The sequence below is a fragment of the Canis lupus genome, chromosome 20, assembly GCF_003254725.2.
Source record: "Canis lupus dingo isolate Sandy chromosome 20, ASM325472v2, whole genome shotgun sequence".
In the NCBI taxonomy this organism is placed as follows: Eukaryota; Metazoa; Chordata; class Mammalia; order Carnivora; family Canidae; genus Canis; species Canis lupus.
Genome location: NC_064262.1, coordinates 51547392 through 51574244, shown reverse-complemented (window position 1 = coordinate 51574244; position 26853 = coordinate 51547392). Strand labels below are relative to the sequence as shown.

At 40.5% G+C, this 26853-nt stretch overlaps 1 protein-coding gene and 2 pseudogenes across 1 annotated transcript; 1 reads left to right on the top strand and 2 right to left on the bottom strand.

Moving 5' to 3' along the window:
• Window positions 1-536: 536 nt before the first annotated feature.
• Window positions 537-2487, bottom strand: LOC112666473 (zinc finger protein 639-like; annotated as a pseudogene).
• A 3818-nt stretch (window positions 2488-6305) lies between these two features.
• LOC125753160 (olfactory receptor 7D4-like) lies at window positions 6306-10924 on the bottom strand. Its single transcript, XM_049098164.1, has one exon. It carries the CDS (start codon window positions 8219-8221, stop codon window positions 7286-7288), a length of 936 nt encoding a protein of 311 aa, XP_048954121.1. The 5' UTR covers window positions 8222-10924; the 3' UTR covers window positions 6306-7285.
• Window positions 10925-15668: 4744 nt separating this feature from the next.
• On the top strand, window positions 15669-26370 carry LOC125753161 (DNA replication complex GINS protein PSF1-like; annotated as a pseudogene).
• Window positions 26371-26853: the final 483 nt, after the last annotated feature.

Sequence of the window (26853 nt, the reverse complement as noted above, 5' to 3'; positions counted from 1 at the left end):
ATCCCAGGCGCTGTTCTCTTCTTCACGCAAGGTTATAAAGTCTCCCCTTAATCTTGTTGGCGGTGGTGTTCATTGGGTGGCCTTTGTGCAGTGAATAAAGATCTTTTTTTAAACTAGATTGGGTATCCCATCTATTCAAGACTTACGGGTGGGGAGTGGGGGGGAGGAATGGACGAAATAGGTGAAGGGGATTAAGAGGTACAGTCTTCCAGTTAAAAAAAAAATTATTAAGACAGAGGATGTAAAGTCCCCACATATGGAATATAGTCAATGTAACATTTCACGACTCTTTGTATGGCGACAGCTGTTAACTAGACTTACTGTAGTGACCACTTCACTCTTTGTATATATGTTAAATCACTGTGTACTCCCGAAACTAATCGAATATTGTATGTCAGTTGTACAATAAAAAGAGAAACGTCTTGTTCATGCGCATCATCAAATGTGTTTTATGGACCGATTGAATTGATCATGTCTGTATTGAATTGATCATGTCTGTTGCTATGTTAATGTTTCATCTTTCATTGTACAAACATTTAGTGGGTTTTTTTTTTTAACATCTCCAAAATATCAAATTTATTAACATTATGAAAGTTAAAGAAACTAATTGTGTCATGGACTGGAAGGTGACTTAGTAATTCCCTCTCATTTCCAAACCTCATCAAGCAGTCACTGTATTTATGAGGTAAGTCAACTGAATGCTTGAAATCTAGATACATTTTAAGATCTTCAGTTTGTCCTATTGAATGTTAACAATACTGACATAAATAAATCCCTTCAGATAAATGCGAATTTAGAGTTTGCAATATTCTAACATACTTGAAAAGCCTTTCAGAGTCATCACATACATAAGGAAAAATTTTAGTATGTTCAATAGCAACATACCTGGTAACATTTGTATGAAGTCTACTATGAAAACCACATACTTGACATACAAAGAAGTTTTAACATTTGTCAAAGGCAATTTTGCGAGCACCTCGGTGGCTCAGTCAGTTAAGCATCCAACTCTTGATTTGGGGGTCAGGTTGTGATTTCAGGGTCATGAGATCAAGCCCTGAGGCCCATGTCAGGCTCTGCACTCAGTGGGGAGTCTGCTTTAGATTCTCTCCCTCCCTCTTCTGGTGCCCCTCCCCCTGCAGATGCTCTCTCTAAATAAATAAAACCTTTTTTTTTTTTTTTTTTTAACTATATGTACCACTTTTTTTTTGGACAGAGGCTGCACTGTCCATGTTCTCCATTGTTATACTTATGATCACTTAATTTATGTGCATGTTCATTTACCACATGGTTTTACAAGTCTTCTGGATTGTTGGTTTCATGTTTACAAAACTGACACTAGTACTGTCATCACAGCTGTACTCTTGGAAATGTAGGTTGAATTCACTGCTTGAGAATAACTGTACATTGCATTGCTCACACCAATAAAGGTCACTAAATTGGGTGTCTACAGTGTGCCAGCTGAGGTTCTCAAAAATCACTGTTTTATAATTACAGTTACAAATTACAGTTACAAATGTAGGGATCCTCTTCATGCAGTTTGGTGTGTTCGATCAGAAGTATGTTGGTAGAGAAACTTTCCTTGCATATTTGACACGTGTTTCAATCAGTACACTTACGCTTCAGCATCATATGCTGTTTTATAGCAGAAAAATATTTGCTGTTGAATTCACAAAGTTCACATTTATAGGGGACACTCCTATTAGCTCTCAGTAAAAGTCACTTCTGCTGGGCAGTCACATTCAAACTTGGCTCATGTCAAGAATTTTGCAAACTTTAGCTGGTGGCTTCCTTATCAGTTTGGCCTTGGAGACTCTCAGAGGAATTGTTTCCTGTCTCTATATCATAGTCTTCAGAAATTGCATGCACTTCTGCAACAATTGGGACATCTTCAGTAGTGTGAACTTCTGTAGGACTCTACTCTTGAGTTTGTTGGTTGACCAATTCAAATGAGTCACACTCTTGATCACAAATTTCAATTTTCTGTACAAAATCCAGTGTGGTATAGAATTCTCAGTACAGGGATCCCTGGGTGGTGCAGCGGTTTGGCGCCTGCCTTTGGCCCAGGGCGCGATCCTGGAGACCCAGGATCGAATCCCACATTGGGCTCCCGGTGCATGGAGCCTGCTTCTCCCTCTGCCTGTGTCTCTGTCTCTCTCTCTCTCTGTGACTATCATAAATAAATAAAAATTAAAAAAAAAAAAAGAATTCTCAGTACAGGACTGGGAACCAGATAGTTATGATTTCTATTTCTGACCTTGATTCCATCTGTAAATTTTGACAAATCATTTGATGTCTCTGTATCAGAGTCATCATCTTTGTTGCCAAAATATCTCATCTGGTTGTCTCATAGAACAAGTACTATAACTAATCAGAAAAAAAAATTCCATTGAATCTATCTGCAATTCTGCTTATTCCAGAGGAATCTAAGTAAAAGAAGAGTGTAATGTCTTATGTCTTATTTTTTCTTGTTTTAGGGTATTCGTTCATAGCTTTTCAATTTGGTATAATTCTTAATACTACAGTGAGAAAACATGAATTACAGAGAAGCTTGCACAGATGCTAAAATATGCCAGGACCTTGGGGCTGCAGCACTATGGCTCCTGGACACTCCCCCAGCCTGGCCCCTCTCCCTCCTGCATGCCTCAGACCCTGCCTTCCAGGCCCCCTATATAAAGATTTAAGTGTTATATAGGCGAAGAAGTCTGGCTTTTTAAATTTTTTAATTTATTTATGAGAGTGAGAAAGAGCATGGGTAGGGGCAGGGGGAGAGAATCTCAAGCTGACTTCCTGCTCAGCAAGGAGCCCAATGCAGGGCATGATTCCACGACCCCAATATCACAACCGAGCAGACACCAAGAGTTGGACCCTTAACTGAGCCAAAACCAAGAGTTAGACCCTTAACCAACTGAGCCATGTGAGCGCCCCCCCAAAAGTGTTTTTAAAAGACTATCTGCCTTGGGGATCCCTGGGTGGCTCAGCGGTTTGGCGCCTGCCTTTGGCCCAGGGCGCGATCCTGGAGTCCCGGGATCGAGTCCCACATCGGGCTCCCGGCATGTAGCCTGCTTCTCCCTCCTCCTGTGTCTCTGCCTCTCTCTCTCTCTCTCTATGTCTATCATAAATAAATAAATCTTTAAAAAAAAAAAAAGACTATCTGCCTTGATTTTAACCCTTTTTAAACTATATCTTATTCAGATTTTATAATTTTTTCTTAAATATATTTAAAGATCTTTAAATCTCTAATCTGCATGGAATATATTTTGACATGTAGTGTGTGGTAGTGGATCCAGTGACAATTTTTCTCCAGAACACATGGCTAATTGTTTTAGTACCACTTACTGGTAAGCTAATTGGCATACTGAATAGGAATTCCACCCTTATTTAAAAAACAATTCTTGGGCAGCCCCGGTGGCTCAGCAGTTTAGCGCTGCCTTTGGCCCAGGGCATGATCCTGGAGACCCGGGATTGAGTCCCACGTTGGGCTCCCTGCATGGAGCCTGCTTCTCCCTCTGCCTGTGTCTCTGCGTTTCTCTTTCTCTTTCTCTCTCTCTCATAAATAAATAAATAAAATCTTTAAAAAATATATAAAAAATAAAAAACAATTCTTATAAATATCTATCAGTTATAAATTCTTATAAATATCTATCTTATGTACTAGTCATATATATGTACATACCTCATTCTTGATTATGGTAGCTTTATATGTTTTAATATTTCATGGTAGGTAATATTTGTTGCATGTAACTGCAGTAAATGTTCAGCTTGGAATTCTTCACAGGTCAGCTGGTAGAGTATGCAGACAGGTGGTATTGGTATTAGGGTCTATGCATTTGAAGGAGAAAACACTTCTTTCAGTCTTTGGAGGCTGCTTTCACTACATAAAGACCTCCTGCTGGGTTTCAGGGCTGGTGGTTTTGCCTCTGGGACCATAGTTGAGTTGTGTTGGAGCCATGTAATACAGCTGCTTCTGGATCTGTAATATAATCTGTGGAAATCCAATTAGTAGGGAAATGGACTTTTTCTGGGTAGACAGAACTGCCTTCTGGGCCTTGGTCAGTAGGGCTGGCACTGGGGCAAGCATTCTCTTCAGGATCCACAGTGGCTATTTTCCAAGTTGTGTGGAAAAGTATGGCTCTCTCACTAGGCATGCGTGAGTGGCCCAACACAGGTGAGGGGCTGGAGCCATGTCATAGAACTGCCTTAGGGTCTACATGACCAAGTTCTGTAGATTGCCTCAGTGGGCACTGATGGATGAGTCCCCCTGGGTCCTTGGGTGAGCATGATTCCTTCTACATCATGGCTCAGACTGTCTGGAGCTGGGCATGGGGCTGCTTCAAGATCTGCAATCAGACCAGGTCAACAGGCCTGCCTTCAGGGTCACAGATGGACATAGCTGAGAGAGGCTGGAGCTGGATTATAGGCTGGCTGCTCAAGGTCTGCATCTTAGAGGCCTATTATCTGAGAGGCATGGGTGGATGTGTCTCCTTCTGGAGTCTGAGGGATAGTGCTAGTGCCAAGGCCAAATGGGACTATAGTCAAGTCCACATGGGGATGTGGCTATTTCCAGGTATGTGAGTGGGACCATGGTCAACAAGCCGAACATCTGGGCATAGGTCTGCCTTCTCAAAATGTTCCTCCTTGTTCTTGGGCTATAACGGGGCTTTATACCTGAATTCCAAAACTCCCACGAATGGAGGGGGCCTAGAATTTGGAAAAGGCAAGGAAAGAGACTTCCTCAGCACCTCCAGAAAGAAAACAGTCCTGCTGATGCATTTTAGACTTCTGACTTCCAGAAATGTAAAATAATAAATTTGTATAGTTTTAAGCCACTAGACTTATGGCAATGTGTTACAGCATCAATAGGAAATTAGTACACCTTTCTTCCAAAATCTGCCCATCTATTGCCACTGGTCAGGTCAGGTCCCCATCTTCTCTCCCCTTCAGCAGTCTCCAAACTGTTCCCTCTGCCACTAATTTTTCCCATTAAGAGCAATCCTAAGGTCCTCATACTATATCTGTGATTACAGCATGGCCATAGTGCTCCATTGCTTTCAAAGTCCTTAATTTGTCAAATTAGATTCTCTCTCTCTCTCTCTCTTTTTTTTTTTTTTTTTTTTTATTCCTAGAGCACAATGGGGAGGAGAGGGAAAAGACAGAGGGAGAGAGAAAATCTCAAGCAGGCTTCATGCCCAGCATGAAGCCAATGCAGGGCTTGATCTCACAACACTAAGATCTAAGATCTGATCTTAGGTTGATCAGATGCTTAACCAACTGAACCACCCAGGCATCCCTCAAATTAGATTCTCAATAGTCTGTCCTCTATCCACATATCTAGGCTTATTTCTAATAACTCAGTCATCAGTTCCATATATCCTCCTGAAATGCCTTAATCTCAAATTTTCCATGTTTATGTGTATGTGGTTCCTTTCTCCTCTTGTTCCAACTCTCCTCTCTACTTCCTACCCAAACCCATTCTTCAGTTGAATTTCTACTGATTGTTTGTTAACTCAATCCTCAAGTGTACTCTCCTGTTAGAAGTTTTTGCTGAATCCCAAGTGTTGGTGATGTGGGAAATGTGGAACTATTTATTGTTCATTGGTCATGGGAATGTAAAATAGTGGAGCCACTTTGAAAAAAAGTTTAGCAGATTCTTAAAAATGAAACATCAATTTACCATGTAACTCAGTAATTACACCATGAGTTATCTACCCCAGAGGAATGAAAATACACATCAATACAGAGATACATACAAAAGTTCATAACAGATTTATTCATAATAACCCAAACTGCAATATCCAAGTGTCTACCTGCTGATAAATGAATAAACAGAGGTATATTTATATGTTTGAGTATTACTCTGCAGTTATAAGAAACAAAATACTGGTGTATGTTTTCCACATAGATAACCCTCAAAAACCATTATGCTAAGTGAAAGAAGCCAGAATCAAAAACCCATATATTGTATGATTACATTTACATAACATATCTAGAAAAAGCCAATTTCTAGAGATAGGAAGCAGATAAGGTATTGCCTAGGACTGAGGTGGGAGTGGACATTAACTGCAACTGGAGACCAAGGGAAATTTTGGAGTGATAGAAATGTTCTAAAACTGCATTGTGGCAATGGTTGCATAACTATGTTTACTGAAATTACTGAATTTACATTTTGAATGGGTGAAATTCGTGGTATGCAAATTTTACCTCAGTAATTTCATTAAATAAATATATTCTCTGGAATTACTTGAGTTGAAAACTTTTACCTTTTTCTTAAGATTTTATTTATTCATGAGAGACACAGAGCAAGAGAGAGAGAGAGGCAGAGACACAGGCAGAGGGAGATGCAGGCCCCACAAAGGGACCCCGATGTGGGACTCGATCCCGGGACCTCAGGATCACACCCTGGGCTGAAGGCAATGCTAAACTGCTGAGCCACCTGGGCTGCCCTACCTTCTTTTCAACAGGCTCTTTTACACACCAATATTATTATGCTCACAATTTTGTACGGCAATCATATTTACCTCTTTGGTCTCCTCCTCAATTTGCACACAGTCAATAATTAAACATAGCTTGAAATGTAGTGGAATCAAAGTGAGTCAAAGCTACCCCAATATTGCTGAAAGATTGTGTTTTTTTCAATAATTTGAGGATCTAATTATGTATGTATTGAATTCTTGGTTTTTGTTCAGTTTGGTTTTGTCCCAAAAGTCATTAGTTCCATCCATGATGTTGTTTTAATACCCATCACAATCTTTACTACCTCACTTTCTTTGGGTTCCTCAGAAGAAGACACTGAGCCAGTGATTCATTAGCAAGCACATTACTGGAAGAAGCAAGGAACAAGCACATGGGTTAGGGAGAAGAGAAGTAATACAGGGAAGGAAATATATCCAATAAAGTATGCCCTAAGTCAGCTCCCACAAAAACTAAGCACAGTTTTCATCCTGTGAGGAAATATTGGAAAGTGGCACAAAATGGAAATATGAGAATTATTCTAGCTAATTGGTGAAGAAGATGGTGTACTTCACACCTCTTCATCAAATGCAGTCCTTGGTGGATCATAATTCCCTGTTACTTCTTACCCCATGTACCTGTTGCTGAGCATCGGCAGTCAGATTGGTATGCAATGGAGAAAGTGAAATCCCTGGGATCCCTGGGAATGGAGGAGAAATGCTGATAGCTTCTGTTACTCTACTCTTCACTGCAAACTCATTTCTTTCAAAATTCTTTTTAACAAGTAAAGTGACTTCTGAATACACAATGTCCCCTTGGTTCTGAAGCCAGTGGCCCATCACATACAAAGGGTTCCTCGACTGTGGAGTCTTGCCAGGGCGCCCTTCACATCCTTATTTCTCAGGCTGTAGATGAAGGGATTCAGCATGGGGGTGACCACAGTATACATCACTGAGCCAATGGAGCTCTGGGAAGAATGAGTTGCAGAAGGACTGAAATAGAGCCCCAGGCTTGTCCCATAGTACAAGGAGACCACAGAGAGGTGAGACCCACAAGTGGAAAATGCTTTATGTTTTCCTGCTGCAGAGGACATTTTCATTAAAGAGGAGACAATCAGAGAGTATGAAAAGAAGATCCCACTGAGAGGAAACACACCCAATATGACAGTGGACACATACAAGAAGATGTTATTGATGAGGGTATCAGAGCAGGCCACCTTGAGGATCTGAACCACTTCACAGAAGAAATGTGGAATTTCTGTGCCTGGACAGAAGGTCAGCTGCCTCACCAGTAGGACATGAATCAGGGAGACCCAGAAAATGATAAACCAACACATCAGAACCAGCAAGCCACACAGCCGTGGGTTCATGATGATTGTGTAGCGCAGGGGGTGGCAGATAGCCACAAACCGGTCATAGGCCATCACGGTCAGGAGGAAACCATCCATCCCGGCAAAAATCATAAAAAAATACACCTGAATGAGGCATCCAGTGTAGGAGATGTCTTTGCTGTGTGTCTGGATGTTTACCAGCATCTTTGGGACAGTGGTAGAGATGAAACAGATATCAACAGAAGATAGATTGGAGAGGAAGAAGTACATGGGAGTGTGGAGATGGGAGTCAGAGAGGATAGCCAGGATGATGAGCAGATTTCCCAGCATGGTGACCAGGTACATGAAGAGAAATAAGCCAAAGAGGAAGGGATGCAGTTCTGGATCATCTGAGAGGCCCTGGAGGAAAAATTCTGACACTCTGGTATGGTTTCCTGCTTCCATGTAGCTGATGTGCCTGCTGGAGAAGGAACTGAGAGCAATCTTCAGTGAATAGCCAACTGGCACATCAGCCAGTCATCACCTTACAATACCACCTTTAGGTGGATATCCTTCACCCTCCATTCATTCTTCCAAAGGCAAAGAGTCATTCACTTAGCCAAATGGTAGCTCATTTTCAATCTAAATGTACTTAGGTATCCTTTTAAAAATTTAGCAGACATCTCCTTTTATCTCCTATTCACTGATCTAATTCTATTTGAGGCCATGGACATAAACCAATTTCTTCATGGTATGACCATTCGAAATAAGTGAAGACATCAAAAGTCTTTCTTTGTTAATCTCCATTATTCAGATATCTCTATACTAATTATCAATGTGGATTCACAACTCAAATACCCTTAATTTGAAGAGCTGAACTATGCTCTTACTATATTTCATTCTAAATATGTGGTTACTACTATTAACTTCTTTGTGGGGATTCAGAATGCTCAAGTAATTGTTAATAAACGAAAATAAGGAAAGAGCAGGTATTTCAGGTGCAGAGAACAGAATTTGCCCTTTCCCTAAGGTTGGGTGAGCTTGGTAATGGAAGGGATTTGAGAGGCCAGTGAGATGGAGAGCAGACAGTGAAGTTCAGGAGGGACAGAGTATGTGGGGAGCAAAAATGGAGCATCCTGTACTATTCCTTAATGTGCCTCTCTCACTTGGTGATTTTATTTGTAGGTCAGAGGTTGTGACTGGTTTTGCTCTCCATTGTCTTTCTAAAGATTTACATGGTACCTACACATACTAGGTGTTCAACACATGAAATATTGGGCATATAATAATGATTGAGACCAAAAGTAGTATATACCAGAACACTAAACAGGAATCTTCAAGATCATCATATAACTAAATATAGACAGGGAAAAAAACAGAATAGTAAAGTTAAATACAATGCTGTCATATCTATTCAAGAATAGTAAAAGTAATATATCCTAAACAAGTAACACAATTATTTTAGAAATGGAAAGCTCATTAATGCTGGGATGTTTGCTAAAAGTGTGCATCACAAAAATAGAGACGTGAAGAGCAATCATAACCATAATCACAATAGAAAAATTATTTCAGAAAATGTAAGAACCAGTACTGTCATTAGCTGCCTAAGAAGAACCTCTTGCTAAACAAAACAAAACAAAACAAAACAAACAAACAAAAAAAAAACACTTGGGTCACTTTCTTAATCCAATAAAAAATAGTTGTTTAAAACTGCAACCAACCAAGGGGTGCCTGGCTGGTTTAGTCAATAGAGCATGCAGCTCTTGATCTCTGGGTCATGAGCTTGAGCCCCCTTGCTTGGCATAGAGATTACTTTGAAAAAATCAGCCAATAGAGTATTCTACATTAAATTATTTCTGTTAAATTTGTGAGCAAGCCAATACAGTCTACTCCAACTCAATCACTCAATATTCTCTTGAATATGTATAGAGATTAGTAAGATGGGAAATGGATATTAACTTGAAGACCAAATGTCAGAAATGATTACAATATGTGTAGAGATATTGTGGACACTACAGAAAAACAACAATACAGAACTACCAAGTGCTATCAGTAAGACAAATCTGCCAGCAAAAAGAGTTAGAGAATATAACAGAAAAATCCAAACACTTGAGGAACAAAGAGGACAACACATCACACATAATACACATAATGGAACAGGAGCCTAGAATTCATGGGAAAGAATAAAGAGGAAGAGACTCACTGGAAAATAACTCTTACTGGAAACTGTCTCGATTCTGAAAGAGCAGGAAGCAGAACTAGATCTGGGAAAGACTTATTTAAGTACCAAGTAAAGTACCTTCAAACTACAGAGACTTCCTAAATATGGGACTGTTCCAGTCTCATTACTCTAGAGGTAAACCCAGTGCCCACTTTCTTGTCCTGTTCCTCCATACTCCTCCAACTCTGACTGGGAAGCAATGATCCTGCCCTCTCTGATGGTTATCACTGAAGCTTACTCTTCTCTGCAGTCTGTCCCAGGAGAGCCCATTTGGGTTTTCCCCTAGGCTGCCATCAGTGAATTACAGGAAAGGGGCAACAGGACATGTTATCATCTCAGTGACTGAATTCTCAAAGGTCCTCATTGAATAAATTGTTCTTCTGACTTTCCTCACTGCAAACAATTCAGGTCCCTTAGGATACAAAGATGAAAGAATGGAAAATGTTCGGTCATATCTGTGTAGGCAGCAGTGGGCAACGGTGAAGGGATATTCTCAAAAATGAAATTCTTCTTTCTTTAGCTTGACTTAAAATGAGAAAATATCCCCTAAGAAACATTTAATACCTGCACGAACCCAAAACAGGAAATCAATTTCATGGGATGTTCATTCCTTGAAGAATCTTTGGAGATTTCAAAGATCACTTAGTCCACAGTGTCATGGGGGCAAAGAGGTCCTTTCTGATGAAAAGCAGAGTGGTTAATAGTTTGGGTTCTATTGAAAGGACTAACTAAATGAGGACTGAAAATATCCCTTGACATTTGCCGATGACACGCAGGCCTTTGTTGGTATTAGGGAGGGCGCCATTTTTTTACCTCCAAAGGGTAGGTGCATAAACAATCCAGATAGACGGGGTTGATGAGTGAGTATTGAGGAAACAGAGGTGCCAATATAAATCTCCTATGAAGTTTGTCAGGAAAGATGAGGACAGAGGTAGAACCATGCAGAAAAAAAATTGTGGAGTATGGTGTTAAAAAATTATTTAATGGAAAATATGCAACAGTTTAATTTCAAAGACTATGATCACATTTAGAATAGACATTTGCATACAGTAGATATTCTGGCTACACAATTCATAGGATGCATGTACATTCTAAGTCAGTGACAATCACAATGTACTCTAACTCAAAAACATGGGATATGTGGGTCCAGAAATCAAGGCTTTTTGGTAGAAGCAGCCCTGTATAATGTCATGCCCAGTGAGCCAATTTGGCAGTATTTGCTTCAGGTCTCCTCCAGTCTGGTCTCAGCATGTTTAGAGGTCTTGACACCTAAAAGAGTAGCACTTCCAGATACATGGCCAAGGTACTATTGAAGTTATCCAGGTGCCTGGCACTTGAGGTCTGTTATGCCAGAAAGAGGAGACACCCTCTTGGCAGAGTTAACTGGCCCTGGTCATCAGTGTCGTTGTGTGAGCATGGCAGTGGGCATGCACTGGTATCCAGCTGTGATCAGTCAGTGGATTGGAGCAGCCAGGAGTATCCTCAGAGGAAATATGGTGGTGAATACAGATAGCTGTCAGGCAGTTATGCTCCCCCAGCAGAAGACCTGAGTGGGTAAGTGAGTCACTTCATTTAGCTGAGGACAGTTCTCAGCAGGCTAAAGGCTGAGAGCTGTTAGATGGCTGTACTCCCTGAACCTGGAGAATAAGCCATAATTCTGAAGGGAAAATTGGGTGACCCAATACAGGGTTTACTATAATCCACCTCATTAGCATTAAAGATTTTATTTATTCACTCAGAGAGAGAGAGAGAGGCAGAGACACAGGCAGAGGAAGAAACAGGCTCCATGCAGGGAGCCTGACGTGGGACTCGATCCTGGGTCTCCAGGATCTCGCCCTGGGCTGAAGGTGGCGCTAAACCGCTGAGCCACCTGGGCTGCCCCCCATTAGCAACACTATGTACAGTGTCCATGAAAGTGTATTTGTGATTATGAAGGTCAGCAGTTGGGAGGAACTGTCCTTAGGAAGTAGGAGCCACAGTGAGAAGTGAAGGACTGTAGGATTGGTGCTGACAATACCAAGTGCAGCTTTGACTCTCCTTTTTGCTCATGTTCCAGTGATGACATCTCTTAGGGCTACCTGTTCTGGTCCCCTTGGAGACTAATACAGCCAAGGCCAGGATGGGGATAGGCTTGCTTTTGTCCTCTGTAAATTTGTTAAAGATACCATAGTCTCTCCCCTTTGTGACAGACAGGGAGCACCATAAAATCTAATTAAAGTTTAGCTGCCAATTAGGTGCATGTGAAACTTTTAATTTCACTACAGTTCCCCTCCCCCCCTTGCCCCAGGGGTGGGGGAAGCATCCTATTGATCTACAAAATTTGTAGAGTAAGGTCTGAATTTTGCAGAGAATAGCTGTGCTGCACCTGGATTGTCACTCAACTGATCCCCCCCCCATATAATAAAATAGGATTCCTATATAGTCTTTACTTTTTCTATTAGCACTTATAAGAAACTCCATTATTACTCTTTATTTATATATATTTTCTTTCTCCCAATAAAACGTAAATTCTATGAACATTGGGCCTTCATTTTGTTTCAAATGTCATACCAGTACATAGAATCTAGCAGTTAATAAATGTATAAATGCATGCATTAGCCAATCACACTAATGTTAATAGTAGAATTAGAATGGTCTTTGGAGTTCAGACCTGTCTAACATTAGATCTGTCACTCATCAGTTTTTGCCTAATACTAAATATTACATACACAAACTGAGTATTTATCACTGGATTAAATTTGTACAGTGTATTACTCTTTGAAAGGAATCTACTTAAAAGCCACTCCCCACTACCCCCCACCAAGCTTACAGATAAAACTGACAGGTATCTGCACTTGGCCCTAACTTTTTTCCAGCTCATAGTGCCCTAAATTCTCAGAAAGTAGATCCCAACTACAAAACAAATTCTCTAGCCTGACCACAACCCACATCCCAAATGAGCCCTGGACAGAGCCCCTCAAAAACCTGCCACCTCCTGCTCTATTTGGCAAAGAGTTGACCCCCTTCCCATACCCACCATGGGCACAGCTGCAACCCTGTCACACCTTTCAAAATACCTTATGAGGCCCAGACTGACAGAAACTTGGAGTCTAGGGGGGAAATGTATGTATATGTGTGTGTGTTGTTTTCTGGCAAGCACTAAACAATACCCAAGGGAACTAAAAAGACTTATGCACAAAAAGATACACATGAATTTTCATAGCAATATTCCTCCTAATACCCACAGGGGGCGCCTGGCTGGCTTAGTCCATAGACCCTGCAACTCTTGGTCTCAGGGTCGTGGAGTTCAAGCCCCACTTTGGGCATAGAGCATACATTTAAAAAAACACACACACACTCCTAGTAACCACAAAATGAAACAACCCAAATGTTCATCAACTGATGAATAAATAAAATATACCCATACAATGGAATATCATTCACCAATAATAAAAAGAAATGATGGGGGTGCCTGGGTGGCTCAGTTGGTTAAACTGCCAACTCTTGATTTTGGCTCAGGTCATGATCTCAGGGTCCTGGGATTAAGCTCTGAGTCAGCCTCTGTGCTCAGTGAGGAGTCTGCCTGAGATTCTCTCTCTCTCCCTTTTCCTTTGCCTCTCCTCCTACACAAGCATGCACAGGCACATGCTCTCTCAAATAAACAAATAAAATCGTTGTATACTACAAAGCATATGAACCTTGAAAGGCATACTTAGTGAAAAGAAATGATTGACAAAAGACTGTATGATTTCATTTCCATGAAATGACTATACAATACAAATCAATAGAGAAAAAAAGATTTGTGGATGTTTAGAGGTTAGGGAAGAGGAAAATAAGGTTGGACAGCCAAGGATGCTTACAGAGTGATGCAAAGGTTCGAAAATGCAATGCTTGCATCACTCTTTGAACATGCTAAAAAAAACATGGACCAGTATACTTTTAAAAGAGTAAAATTTTGGGGATCCCTGGGTGGCTCGGCAGTTTGGCGCCTGCCTTCAGCCCAGGGCGTGATCCTGAGGTCCTGGGATCGAGTCCCACATCGGGCTCCCTTTGTGGGGTCTGCTTCTCCCTCTGCCTGTGTCTCTGCCTCTCTCTCTCTCTGTGTCTCTCATGAATAAATAAATTTTTAAAAATCTTTTTTAAAAAAGTAAACTGATACACGAATTATATCTCAATATAGCTGTTGCAAAACACAAAATCATAATAGCTATATAAGTAAATTCATAAAAATTTTATGTCTCTGAAGAACCTTGAGCAGAACCATTAACTGCCATTATATTTTTACTGCTCAATTACCACTCAGTATAAAATTATAGTAAAAAAAAAACCGATATGACCCTAAGTATATATTGCTGTCATAGAAAAATCTAGAAACTAACACAAGTGTATATAGAGTATTCCACTGTTTAATAAAAGTGGAATTTCAGATAAGTATGTCAAGGATAGTTTAACAATAAAACTATTTCCTTTTCTGGATAAAAAGTAAAAATGGACCCATTATCCCATACCACACACTAAAATACAAGCTTGGAGGAATAAATATTAAAATGTCATTAAAACTAACACATTAAGAAAGAAAATAGGAAATCTGTAAGTAATCTAGATTTTGAAGAGAATGTTTCAAGGCAAGGCAAATAGATTTTTTTCGAAAGACTCCCTTGGCTACCTGAAAATGAAATACGTTATACAGAAAGAAACATGAATGCAGCAAAAACAGTTATGAATTCAAGAGATGCGTAAAACATACTTGATAACACACATAAACCATTCTCAGTAAATGTGCTAACAAACCAGGATCTAAAAAGACTATTATTAACTCCACCACTACCACCCACTGAAATCCACATCACTCATGAAACTTTTTTGAGTTTGGTAGAAACCTTAGAACCATAGCTGAATAACTGAAAATGCTTGGAATTGATGCTGTTCCATACAACTTACTATGGGAAGCCCTGGATTGTATGGCAAAATCTGAAAAATAAAAAACAGAAACAAATGCAAGTGTATATAGAGGAATTTACTATATTAACAAGAATGGAATTTCAAATGAATATGTCAAGGATAGCTTATCAATAGGTAATATTACAGTAGGGTTTATTTATTAAATAAAAGGAAAAATTAATCTCACGCCACCATTCCACTAAAATACATCCTTAAAATGTCACTGAAAGTAATGCATTTAAGGGGGCCTGCGTGGCTCCGTGGTTGAGCCCTGCCTTTGGCTCAGGTCGTGATTCCAGGGTCCTGGGATTGAGTCCTGCATCAGGATTCCTACAGGGAGCTTGCTTCTCCCTCTGCCTCTCTCTGTGTCTCTTATGAATAAAGTCTTTTAAAAATATATACATTTAGAAAATTAGGAAATCTGTACAATCTAGGGTTTGAGGAGAATTTTTAAGGTAAAGCGGGTACCCCCCCCCCCAATTACTTATTAACAAAGCATCCTCTGAGGCAAGCCCCTGCCCCCTACCCCCACCTTAGCCCTCCAGACTCCCAACACAGCACAGGCCTGGCTCCAGCCCCATCCTATCCCCTGGCATCTGTCCCTGCCCTCTGCTCCCGTCCTGGACCCTCAGCACGCACAGAGGACCAAACTACGATTTCCCAGCGTGAAAACGTCTTAAGGTGCCTGCGGTCCCAGCTGGAGCCCCGCGCCTACTGCAAGACGCAGGAAGCGGAAGTGACGTCACTGGTTCCCCGCGGTCTCTGTACGGCTGCGCAGCTCCTGCCAGGGAGACTTGTAGGTCGTGGGGCTGAACTGTCGGTGAGGCCACATCCAAGGAAAGCCCGGGTGTAAGGAGGGCGTTAATTTTTTTTTTTTTTTTAGATTTATTTATTTATTTATTCAGAGAGAGAGAGAGAGGCAGAGACACAGGCAGAGGGAGAAGCAGGATCACTGTGGGGAGCCCGACGTGGGACTCGATCCCGGGTCACCAGGATCACACCCCGGACTTCTGGTGGCGCTAAGCCGCTGCGCCACCGGGGCTGCCCAAGGAGGGCGTTAAAGGACAGGTGCACCCAGTCTCCAAGGGGCCTTTGTAGGGGGCCAGGTTCCCTGAGCCTCCGCCTTTTGCGGCCGTTCGTGCCCCCATTGGGCAGGGCCCGGAAGTGCGGCGGAGGGCGCGCCTGCGGAGTGTTTTGGAGCCACGGTGCCTTCCTTGTTCAGATGCTTCAAGTAACCTTTTTGACTCTTTTCCAGGAGGAAGCGAATTTCCGCTGAGCGAGGCAGGTGGCCCCGGCCAGGCCCTGCGGTTCTCAGGACTCTGGTGCTCCTGGCTTGTTCCGGTGAGCACTGGGGGAGCGTTCGTTCAATGGGCCTTTCCTCCTCTCCTAACCAAGAGGTTTCTGGGAAGCATTGACCTTGTCTTTGCCTGTTGTTTCTTTTTGAAGTTACCTCCAGGTAGAATGAAAAGAGACTTGTTAGGTTCAAGGGTGTGCATTTTTCTGTACATAAATACGAATATGTGTGAACCATAAGTCATTTTTCTAGATGAAAGCAAGAATACTCTGCTTTTGGTACTCGGAACATCCTGGGCCAGTGCATCCCCTACAAACCATCACAAAAAGGACCTCCAGGAGAAAAATATGGGGGCTTTATGACACTACTTTTGGAATAATGGAGTTTACCCTTAAAGAGATGTTTAGACTAAGAGTGGTTTTTACCCTTAATTTTCCTTCTCTAAAACCTGAAACTTTGAGCAAAATTTGAACACGCATAATAAGTCAGAGAAATATAATTACACGGTTTCACTCATGTGGAATATAAGAAACAATGCAGAGGATCATAGGGGAAGGGAGGAAAAAATGAATGGGAAGTCATCAGAGAGGGAGAAGAACCATGAGAGACTCTTAACTAGGAAATAAACAGGGTTGACAGAGGGGAGGTGGGTGGGGGAGGGAGTAATTGGGTGATGGGTAGTAAGGAGAGCATGTGATGTGATGACCACTGGGTGTTATATACAACTGATGAATTGTTGAACTCTACGTTGGAGACTAATGATGTCTATATGTTGACTAATTGAATTTGAATTTAAAAAATCTTTTTGAATAAAAAATTGAACATCCAGTACAGCGAATGTTTGTTATAGTGGTTTCACTTCTTTTTACCATTTTGCATGTTTGCTCTCTCTGTAGGTAACTGAGTGCATTTTATGTTGAACTGAGAGCATAAGTTAAAAATTAAATGCATATATCATACTTGACCTTTAAATACTTGGTAATGTATCTTGTAAAAATAAACACATCCTACTAAAAGCATGTTCTTTCTTTGACCCAGGAAAATTAAAGATGATAATGCCATCTTACGACTACTCTGTACAAGCTGAACTTCCCCCACATTGTTTTTTTTTTTAATTTTTATTTATTTATGATAGTCACAGAGAGAGAGAGAGAGAGAGAGAGGCAGAGACACAGGCAGAGGGAGAAGCAGGCTCCATGCACCGGGAGCCTGATGTGGGACTCGATCCCAGGTCTCCAGAATTGCGCCCCGGGCCAAAGGCAGGCACTAAACTGCTGCGCCACCCAGGGATCCCCCCCGCCCCCACATTGTTCTAACTTATGTTTTTGGTGATTTTTGGACCGAGGACCCAGTCATGGTTTATATATGGTGATTTTTTTCAGCCTTTTAGCCTTTTTTGACCTATACTATTCCCTGTTGTTTATACATTATAGTGACTTTTTATGAGTCATCTATATTCTTTTAGAAAGTCACACATTTTGAAATTTTGGACTTTATTTTCACAGTATATTTAGGTGTTTCTTCCATTTTTTGTATTTTCTGTCAACTGGTAATTGGGTCCAGACTAGAGGGTGGCAAAACGTTTTCTCTGAAAAGGTCCAGAAAGTAATTACTTGATGCTCTCTCTACAGGCCATAAGATGTCAGAATGACTCACCTGTTCCTTTGTCCTGTGCAAGCAGTCACAGAACTGAGGCAACAAACAGGTGGGTGTGTTCCAAGAAAACTGTTTACCAGTCAGGCCTATGACCAACCAAATTGTGCCAGTTCCTGGTGTAGAGGCTTCAAAACATCACTTCCAAATACTCGATAGGTACTGTTTTGTGCATCAAGTTGCATTCTATTTTTTTTAAGGATTTTATTTATTTATTCATGAGAGACACAGAGAGAGGCAGAGACACAGGCAGAGGGAGAAGCAGGCTCCATGCAGGGAGCCCAATGTGGGATTAGATCCCAGGACTCCAGGTTCACGCCCTGAACCAAAGGCAGATGCTCAACCACTGAGCCACCCAGGCATCCCAATCAAGTTGCATTCTTTCAGGAACACTTAAATTTATACCATCCCTCGGATGCCAGGCTTGATTGCTTGCTTGTTAGTGATCACCAGAGCACTCTGTTTTAAAGATAGACTTTTCCTTTGGCATAAGAAAAGTAACATACGGGATGAGATTTTGATATGTGAAAAGTTATATATGGGATGAGAATATCTTATGTCACAGGAATCTTTCTAACAATTGCTTCATTTCTGTTAATAACATGCATGAATAAACTTTTGTATATAATTTTTGTGGGGATGTGTTTCAAGGTAAGGGTAAGCTTTTCAGCTTGGTTTTCTCAGTCAGGACAAGTATACATACTTTTTGGTAGATACTGTAAATTCTGTTAGATAATTCTTGTGACACAGAGCAGTTTGTGAATCACCTATTTAAGAACTTCTAAAAATTATGGAGAAAAATAAGGAATAAATTTATTTTTATTGCTTATATACTTGTTTCAAAAAGAATATCCTGGGAATCCCTGGGTGGCTCAGCGGTTTGGTACCTGCCTTTGGCCCAGGGCGTGATCCTGGAGTCCTGGGATCAAGTCCCGAGTCAGGCTCCCTGCATGGAGCCTGCTTCTCTTTCTGCCTGTCTGTGTCTCTGCCTCTCTCTGTGTCTTTCATGAATAAATAAATAAATAAAAATCTTAAAAAAAAAAGAATATCCTATCCATTTTTATCTGCCTTCGCAGCAGTATAGTATTTTGCTTTATCTTGTATTGTGTGGGACTTAAATGGTTTTCCTGTTGTAACTCTATTTTTGTCTTCCTTTTCTTTTTACGTACCATACTGTAATGCTTTTGGTGGTGAGTTGCAATTGTTGCATGTTCCACAAAGGGTCATTGAATTCCCTTAAAAGGAATTAATTCCCGTTAAAGCTAGGTCGTGTGGCAGGGACAGGGAAACAATGGCCATCAAAACTGACGTAGTACTTGCCACCACAGGGCTTACAGTCTACCTGGGAATACAGGTTTCAGATGAATAACTGGCACATTTATGACGGGAACATAGAATGGGTTAATATGAGGTGGTAATATCTATTGGGAAGGACTGATATTTATGTCGTGAAGGGAAAAGTGAGTGGGATTTACCTAAGCAGGTTTTTTATTAGGGCTGAGGATTTGTAGAATAGATAAAAATGTCAGATGAAGGGAACTTTATGAGCAAAATATAGCCTAGTTGGAAGCTTAGTGTATTTCTGGAACTGAGGCAAGAGTGTTGGCAGAAGATGAGCAGACAGCAAGTGTTGGGAGATAGAGTGGAGAGCAAGGACAGGACTAGGGGAACAAGTGAGGCAGTCTAGCCAATATTCTAAGGCCAGGGACACTTCGGAAGTGCCAAAGCCTATGAATGATTTGATTCCATTTACAACTTAAATAGAATCCACTAACTCCCACTTTGGGAATGAACTTCAGGAAAAATGAAAATGAGGGCACAGAGTCAGAATAGAATCTTAGGATGCGGGACACCTGGGTGGCTCTGGTTGAGCGTCAGCCTTTGGCTCAGGGTGTGATCCCATTGTCCTGGGATCAAGTCCCATATCGGGCTCTTTGCGTGGAGCCTGCTTCTCCCTCTGCCTTTCTCTCTGTCTGTCATGAATAAATAAATAAAATCTTTTTTTAAAAAAGGATCTTAGGATGCATGAGTTGGATTTTTTTGTTTTTTAGGATGGATAAGTTTTAAAACATGGACCCTTTGGTCCCCTGGATGAGGATGATTATTATAGAAAAGAAAAATAAATGATTTGAGAGTCTTGTAGAAGGTAAAAGTAAAATAATTTCTTCACTTACACATTTACTGAAGGATATACCCTTACTTAGTTAATGCTTGAATGTTTGATTAGTGTTTAGGGAAAAAATAAAATCCAGGGCAGTTCTTAGGGAACTTGTAAACTATTAGAGGGGGTGAACATCTATCCAAGAGTCGACTCATTTGTGAGCATTTATTAAGTGTCTACAGTGTGCTCAGGTGTGTTTTGAGGTACTTCCATGGTATTTTCCATAGTGCTGCACCAATTTACATTCCCTCCAACAGCACGCAAGGATTCCCTTTTCTCCACAGTCTTACCCACAGTTGTTATTTCTTATTTACTTATTTATTTATTTATTTAAGATTTCATTTATTTATTCACAAAAGACACACAGAAAGAGAGGCAGAGACACAGGCAGAGGAGAAGCTGGCTCCATGCAGGGAGCCCGATGTGGGACTCAATCCCAGGATTCTGGGATCGTGCCCTGAGCCAGAGGCAGACGCTCAACTGCTGAGCCACCCAGACGTCCCTCTTATGTTTTTAATAATAGCCATTCTAACAGGTATGAGATGATAACCTCATTTTTGATTTATGATTGTAAATTGTTTTAATTTTTTTAAGATTCTTCTATTTATTCATGAGAGACACAGAAAGAGAGGCAGAGACATAGGCAGAGGGAGAAACAGGTTCCCTGCAGAGAGCCCGATACGGGACTCAATCCCAAGACCCCAGGATCATGACCTGAGCCAAAGGCAGACACTCAATCACTGAGCCACCCAGGTACCCCTTAATTTCTCTTTCTGAAAGGTCATTAGTGCAGAGAAATAAAACAGACTTTTTTTAAGATTTCTTTTTGTTTATTTATTTGAGAGAGAGAGAGAGCATGAGTAAGGGGAGGGGCAGAGGCAGAGGGAGAGGGAGAGGCAGACTCCACAGAGCAAGAAGCCTAATGCAGGGCTCAATCCCAGAACCCCAGGATTATGACCTGAGCCAAAGACAGTAACCAACTGAGCCACCCAGGCACCCTGGAACAGACTTTTTTATATTGATTCTATATCCTGCAGCTTTACTGAGTTTGTTTATTCTAACAGTTTTTTGGTGGTATCTTTAGGGTTTTCTCTATGTAATATCATGGCAGAGAGCAACAGTCTTTCCAATTTACAAGCCTTTTCTATTTCCTGCTAGCTAGAACATCCAATACTATCTTGAATAAAAGTGGCCAGAGTGGACATCCTCATCTTTCTCCAAATATTGGAGGAAAAGCTTTTGGCTTTTCACCATTAAGTATGGTGTTAGTTGTGGGGTTTGTCATATGTGGCATTTATTATGTTGAGGTATGTTTCATCTGTACACTTTGTTGAGAATTTTATTATAAATCAGTGTTGAAGTTTATCAAATATTTTTTCCTTCATTAATGTAGTGTATCACCCATAACTGATTTCTAGATGTTAAATAATGCCTCCCTGGAGTAAGTCCCACTTGATCATGATGTATGATCCTTTTTTTAAATAAAGATTTATTATTTTAGAGAGAGAGTAGGGGGAGAGGGAGAGAAAGTATTAAGCAGATTCTGTGCTGAGCTTGGACCTGGTAGTAGGGCTCAATCTCACGACCCTGAGATCATGACCTGCGCCTAAACCAAAAGTCAGACACTTAACTGACTGTGCCACCCAGGCACTCTGATCACTCTGATGTATGTATGATCCTTTCAGTGTATTGTTGACTTTGCTAATATTTTGTTAAGGATTTTTGCACATCTCTTCACCAGGAATAGATATTGGCCTGTGATTTTCCTTTCTTGTGGCATCCTTATCTGGTTTTGGTACCAGCATAAAACGGGCCTCCTAACAAATTTGCAAATATTCCCTCTTTCATTTTTTAGGACAGTTTGAGAAAGATTGGTATTCATTCTTATTTGAATGTTTGGTATAATTCACAGCCATTCTAACAGGTATGAGATGATAACCTCATTTTTGATTTATGATTGTAAATTGCCATTTGTGGATTTTGTAGAAATTTTATTCCTGATTCTACTCACTAGTCTAATAATCTTTTGAGATTTTCTGAATCAATCTTGGTAGGTTAAATGTTGTCTCCAGTAAGGAAGATGTGGTTTGTATATACAATGGAATATTACTCAGCCATTAGAAACGACAAATACCCACCATTTGCTTCAACATGGATAGAACTGGAGGGTATTATGCTGAGTGAAGTAAGTCAATTGGAGAAGAACAAACATTATATGGTCTCATTCATTTGGGCAATCTAAAAAAATAGTGAAAGGAAATAAAGGGGAAAGGAGAGTAAATGAATGGGAAATATCAGAGAGGGTGACAAACTTGAGAGACTCCTAACTCTGGGAAACGAACAAGGGTTAGTGGAAAGGGAGGTGGGCGGGGGTACAGGGTGACTGGGTGACAGGCACTGAGGGGGACACTTGATGGGACGAGCACTAAGTGTTATGCTATATGTTGGCAAATCGAACTCCAGTAAAAAAAACCTACAAAAAAAATGTTGTCTCCAGGAATTTCACCATTTGTTTTTCCAATTCACTGACATCTAACTAACTTGTTTTTTATAGGTTCTTGAGGTGATTTGAGATTTTGTTTCATGATGTTACATTTATTGCTTCCCTCCTAGAACTTCTTTTTTCTGCATCCCATAAGTTTCGGTTTTTATTTGTCTCAAGGTATTTTTTTCCTCTTGATTTCTTCTTTGACCCATTGATTAATAAGTAAAAGCACATTTTTATATCTCCACTCTCCCCCACCCGCCAGTTTTCTTGTAATTGACTTCTAGTTTCATAGCATTGTAGTTGGAAAAGAAGATGCCTGATAGGATTTTAATCTATTTAAATTCACTAAGACTTGTTTTATGGCTGACATATCTATCCTGGAGAATGTTCCATATGTGTTTGAAGAATATGTTTTGTTGCTTTCGGATGGAATATTCTGTATATATCTTAAGTATATTTGATTTAACATGTCGATTAAGGTCAGTATGTCTAGATATCTAGATATTTTGTGTCTAGATATCAATTGATTAAAGTAGGATGCTGAAGTCTTCTAATATTATTGTATTGCTATATATTTAGGTCTGTTAATATTTGCTTTATATGTTTAGGTGCTTTTATGTTGGGTGAATACATATTAACAAATGTCCTATCCTCTTCCTGATTGAACCTTTTATCATTTTGTAGTGGCCTTTGTTTCTTGTTACAGTCTTTGTATTGAAGTCTATTTTGTCTGATTATGCTACCCCAGGTTTCTTTTGGTTTCGTTTTGCATGGAATATCTTTTTCCATCTGTTTTATGCCAGTCTTGGTCTATTAATAAGCAGTGTTGTAGCTGAACTATTCTACTTTCTTTGTATGTATGTATTTATTTTTAAGTACGCTCCACACCTAGCATGGAACCCAACGTGGGACTTGAATTCCCAACCCTGACATCAAGACCTGAACTGAGATTGGATGCTTAACCAACTGAGCCATTCAGGTCCCCCTGTGTTTTTTATTCAAATGCATGGCCCATTTTTCAGCCTTTTTTCTATAAAATAAGCATTTGAAACTTTGGCTATTTCTGTTGCTAGAGCTGAATCTCTAACAAAGTTTGCATAATTAGTAATTGTTACTTTTTAATTATAAATATTTAATTTGCACTACAGTGTGTACTTTGACATCAATTGTTTCAAAATACATTTCCACCATATGTTGTATTTTTAATATTTTTATTTTTTTAAAAGATTTTATTTATTCATGAGAGACACAGAGAGAGAGGCAGAGACACAGGCAGAGGGAGAAGCAGGCTCCATGCAGGGAACCCGATGCAGGACTCGATCCCGGAACTCCAGGATCACGCCCTGGGCTGAAGGCAGACCCTAAATCATTGAGCTACCCAGGCATCCCAATGTTTTTGTTATTGATTGTAACCAAGCTTCATTGTCATTACAGAATTATATTAATCTTTTGACATGTTTGAGATATTCTTTCTGGCCCTGTATGTGGTCCGTTTTCAGAAGGGTTCCATGCAAGCTTGAAAAGAATGTTTGCAAGCAGCAGTGCTCTGTGTCTCTGGGTCCAGCTGATTGTTTTGCTTAGGCCTTTGTGGTTATTGAACATTTGTCTATTTTCCAGAGAGAGGTGTATTAAAAATGTTCCACTCTAATGGTAGCTTTTATTTGATCCATTTTTTAAAAGGTTTTATTTATTTCAGAGAGAGAGAGAGCAAGCATGAGTAGAGGGAGGGGCCAAGGGAGAAGCAGACTCCCTGATGAGCAAGGAACCCAGTGTGGGGCTCAATCCCCAGACCCTGGTCATGACCTGAGCTGAAGGCAGATGCTCAACAGACTGAGCCACCCAGGTGCTCTGATGTTTCCTGTTTTGAAAGCTGTGTTATATTAGCTATATACCATTTTGGAATTGCTGAAGCTTTTTGGTGAATTAACTTTTTTTAAAAAAGTTTTGTTCATGAGAAAGAGAGAGACAGAGAGGTAGAGACACAGGTAGAGGGAGAAGCAGGCTCCATGCAGGGAGCCCAACGTGGGACTTGATCCCAGGTCTCCAGGGTCATGCCCTAGGTGGAAGGCAGCGCTAAACCGCTGAGCCACCTAGGCTGCCCAGGTGAATTAACTTTTAATATTGTGAGTAACCGTGTATCTCTATAAATGCCCATTTCATTAAAATCTCTATCAGATTTTTATGTATCTTTGTCATATTGTTTCTCCTGTATTTCTTTTTTTTTTAAGATTTTATTTATTTATTCATGAGAGACACGGAGAGAGAGGCAGGGACACAGGCAGAGGGAGAAGCAGGCTCCACGCAGGGAGCCTGATGTGGGACTGGATCCTGGAACTCCAGGATCACACCTTGGGCGAAAGGCAGGCGCTACACTACAGAGCCACCCAGGGATCCCCTCTCCTGTATTTCTCAACCTAATTTCTTAAACTTTTAAAAACATAGAGCTGTCATTTAAAAACTCTGGATCCTAAATAAAATTCTCATTTTGAAATATAGGCACTTAGGTAGTAAAAATAGGACATATGTTCCTGTATATCTTTCACCTACCTTTCCATAAGGTTAATATCTTAAGTAACCATAGTATAATTACTGAAACTAGGAAATTAACATTGATAAAGTACTATCAACTAATCTCCAAACCTTAATCAAACTTTGTTTTGTTTGGCCTGTTTTGGAGCTGTGATGTATTCAGAATCACACATTGCACTAATACTGATAATTTTTAAATCCACAATAACACAACTGTGGGACCCCCGAGCATTGTGTGTGAACCCGGCGACTATTGGTGTGAGAGCCGGTGGTTGACGTTGGCCTCGGGACCGGGGCACGTATGATAACGTTCTGCTAAACGGCGATGGAACTAGTCCGCGAGCTGCATGGTGCGGCAGAAGGGCAGCTGCCAGCCTTCAATGAGGATGAACTCAGGCAAGTTCTGGAGGAGATGAAAGCTTTATATGAACAAAACCAGTCTGATGTGAATGAAGTAAAGTCAGGTGGACGAAGTGACTTGATACCAACCATCAAATTTCGACACTGCTCTTTGTTGAGGAATCGACTCTGTGCTGTAGTGTATTTGTATGACTGCCTCGGATCAGAGCGCTCAGGTGGGAGTATGGCAGCGTCCTGCCCAGCGCTCTACAGTTTCACATGTGTGCCGAAGAAATGGAGTGGTTCGATCATTATAAAAAGTCCCTTGCTACTTATATGAGGTCACTGGGAGGAGACGAAGGTTTGGACATCTCGCAGGATATGAAACCTCCGAAAAGCCTATATATAGAAGTGCGGTATCTAAAAGACTATGGAGAATTTGAAGTTGATGATGGTACTTCAGTCCTATTTAAAAAAAAAAAAATAGCCAGCATTTCTTACCCCGATGGAAGTGTGAGCAGCTGGTTAGACAGGGAGTTCTGGAGCACGGGCTGTCCTGACCTTGTGCTATGGCAGCACAAGGGGGAACCACACCATGGAAAGTTCTACGCCTCCCTCCCGCCCTCACCTCTTTGGTTTTAAAAGTTAAGACATTCTGTAAGATAACCAGAAGTGTGTGGCTGAGGGGTTAGGATTCATCCTCCGCTTTGTAATGAACTGAAAACTGTATCTGTATTTATAATCATAACATTCTTTGAGTTACTACAATATGGTTTTTTGACCATTTTTTAATGAAAGTAAATGTTTGTTATGTTTGATTTTCTTTTATTTTTTTTTCTCCCCAGTAATGACTTTTTCAGTGAATGTCTCCAGCCCACAGTATAGCATACTGCCTTAAAGTACAAATCCAAGGAAGTTAATACCTTTCTTAAGTTATAAAACTTTGGCAAATTAATACAGTACTCTTTAATACAATAAAATCCTTTTTTTTTTGTTTTTGGAAAAAAAATCCATAATAACAATCCTTATCATATAGTGGAGTCATTTATTTGTAATGTAATTACTGATATTTGGATTTAATTCAGTTATCAACTGTATGCTTTTCATTTGTCTTATTTTTGGTTTTTTTTTTCTTTGAATTCCATTATTTCCTCTTATTTTTCCTCTTGGTGTCTAAAATTTATACACTGCATTATATTGAAAGCTTTGTAGTTTAGAATCTTAATTAGAGGCACCTGGCTGGTTCAGTCAATAGAGCATGCGACTCTTGACCTTGGGATAGTGAATTTGAACCCCACATTGGGTGTAGAGATTACTTAAGAAAAAAAAAGTTGGGCAGCTTGGGTGGCTCAGCGGTTTAGCACCACCTTCAGCCCAAGACATGATCCTAGAGACCTGGGATCGAGTCCCACATCAGGCTCCCTGCATGGAGCCTGCTTCTCCCTCTGCCTGTGTCTCTGACTTTCTCTCTCTCTGTCTGTCTCTATGTCTC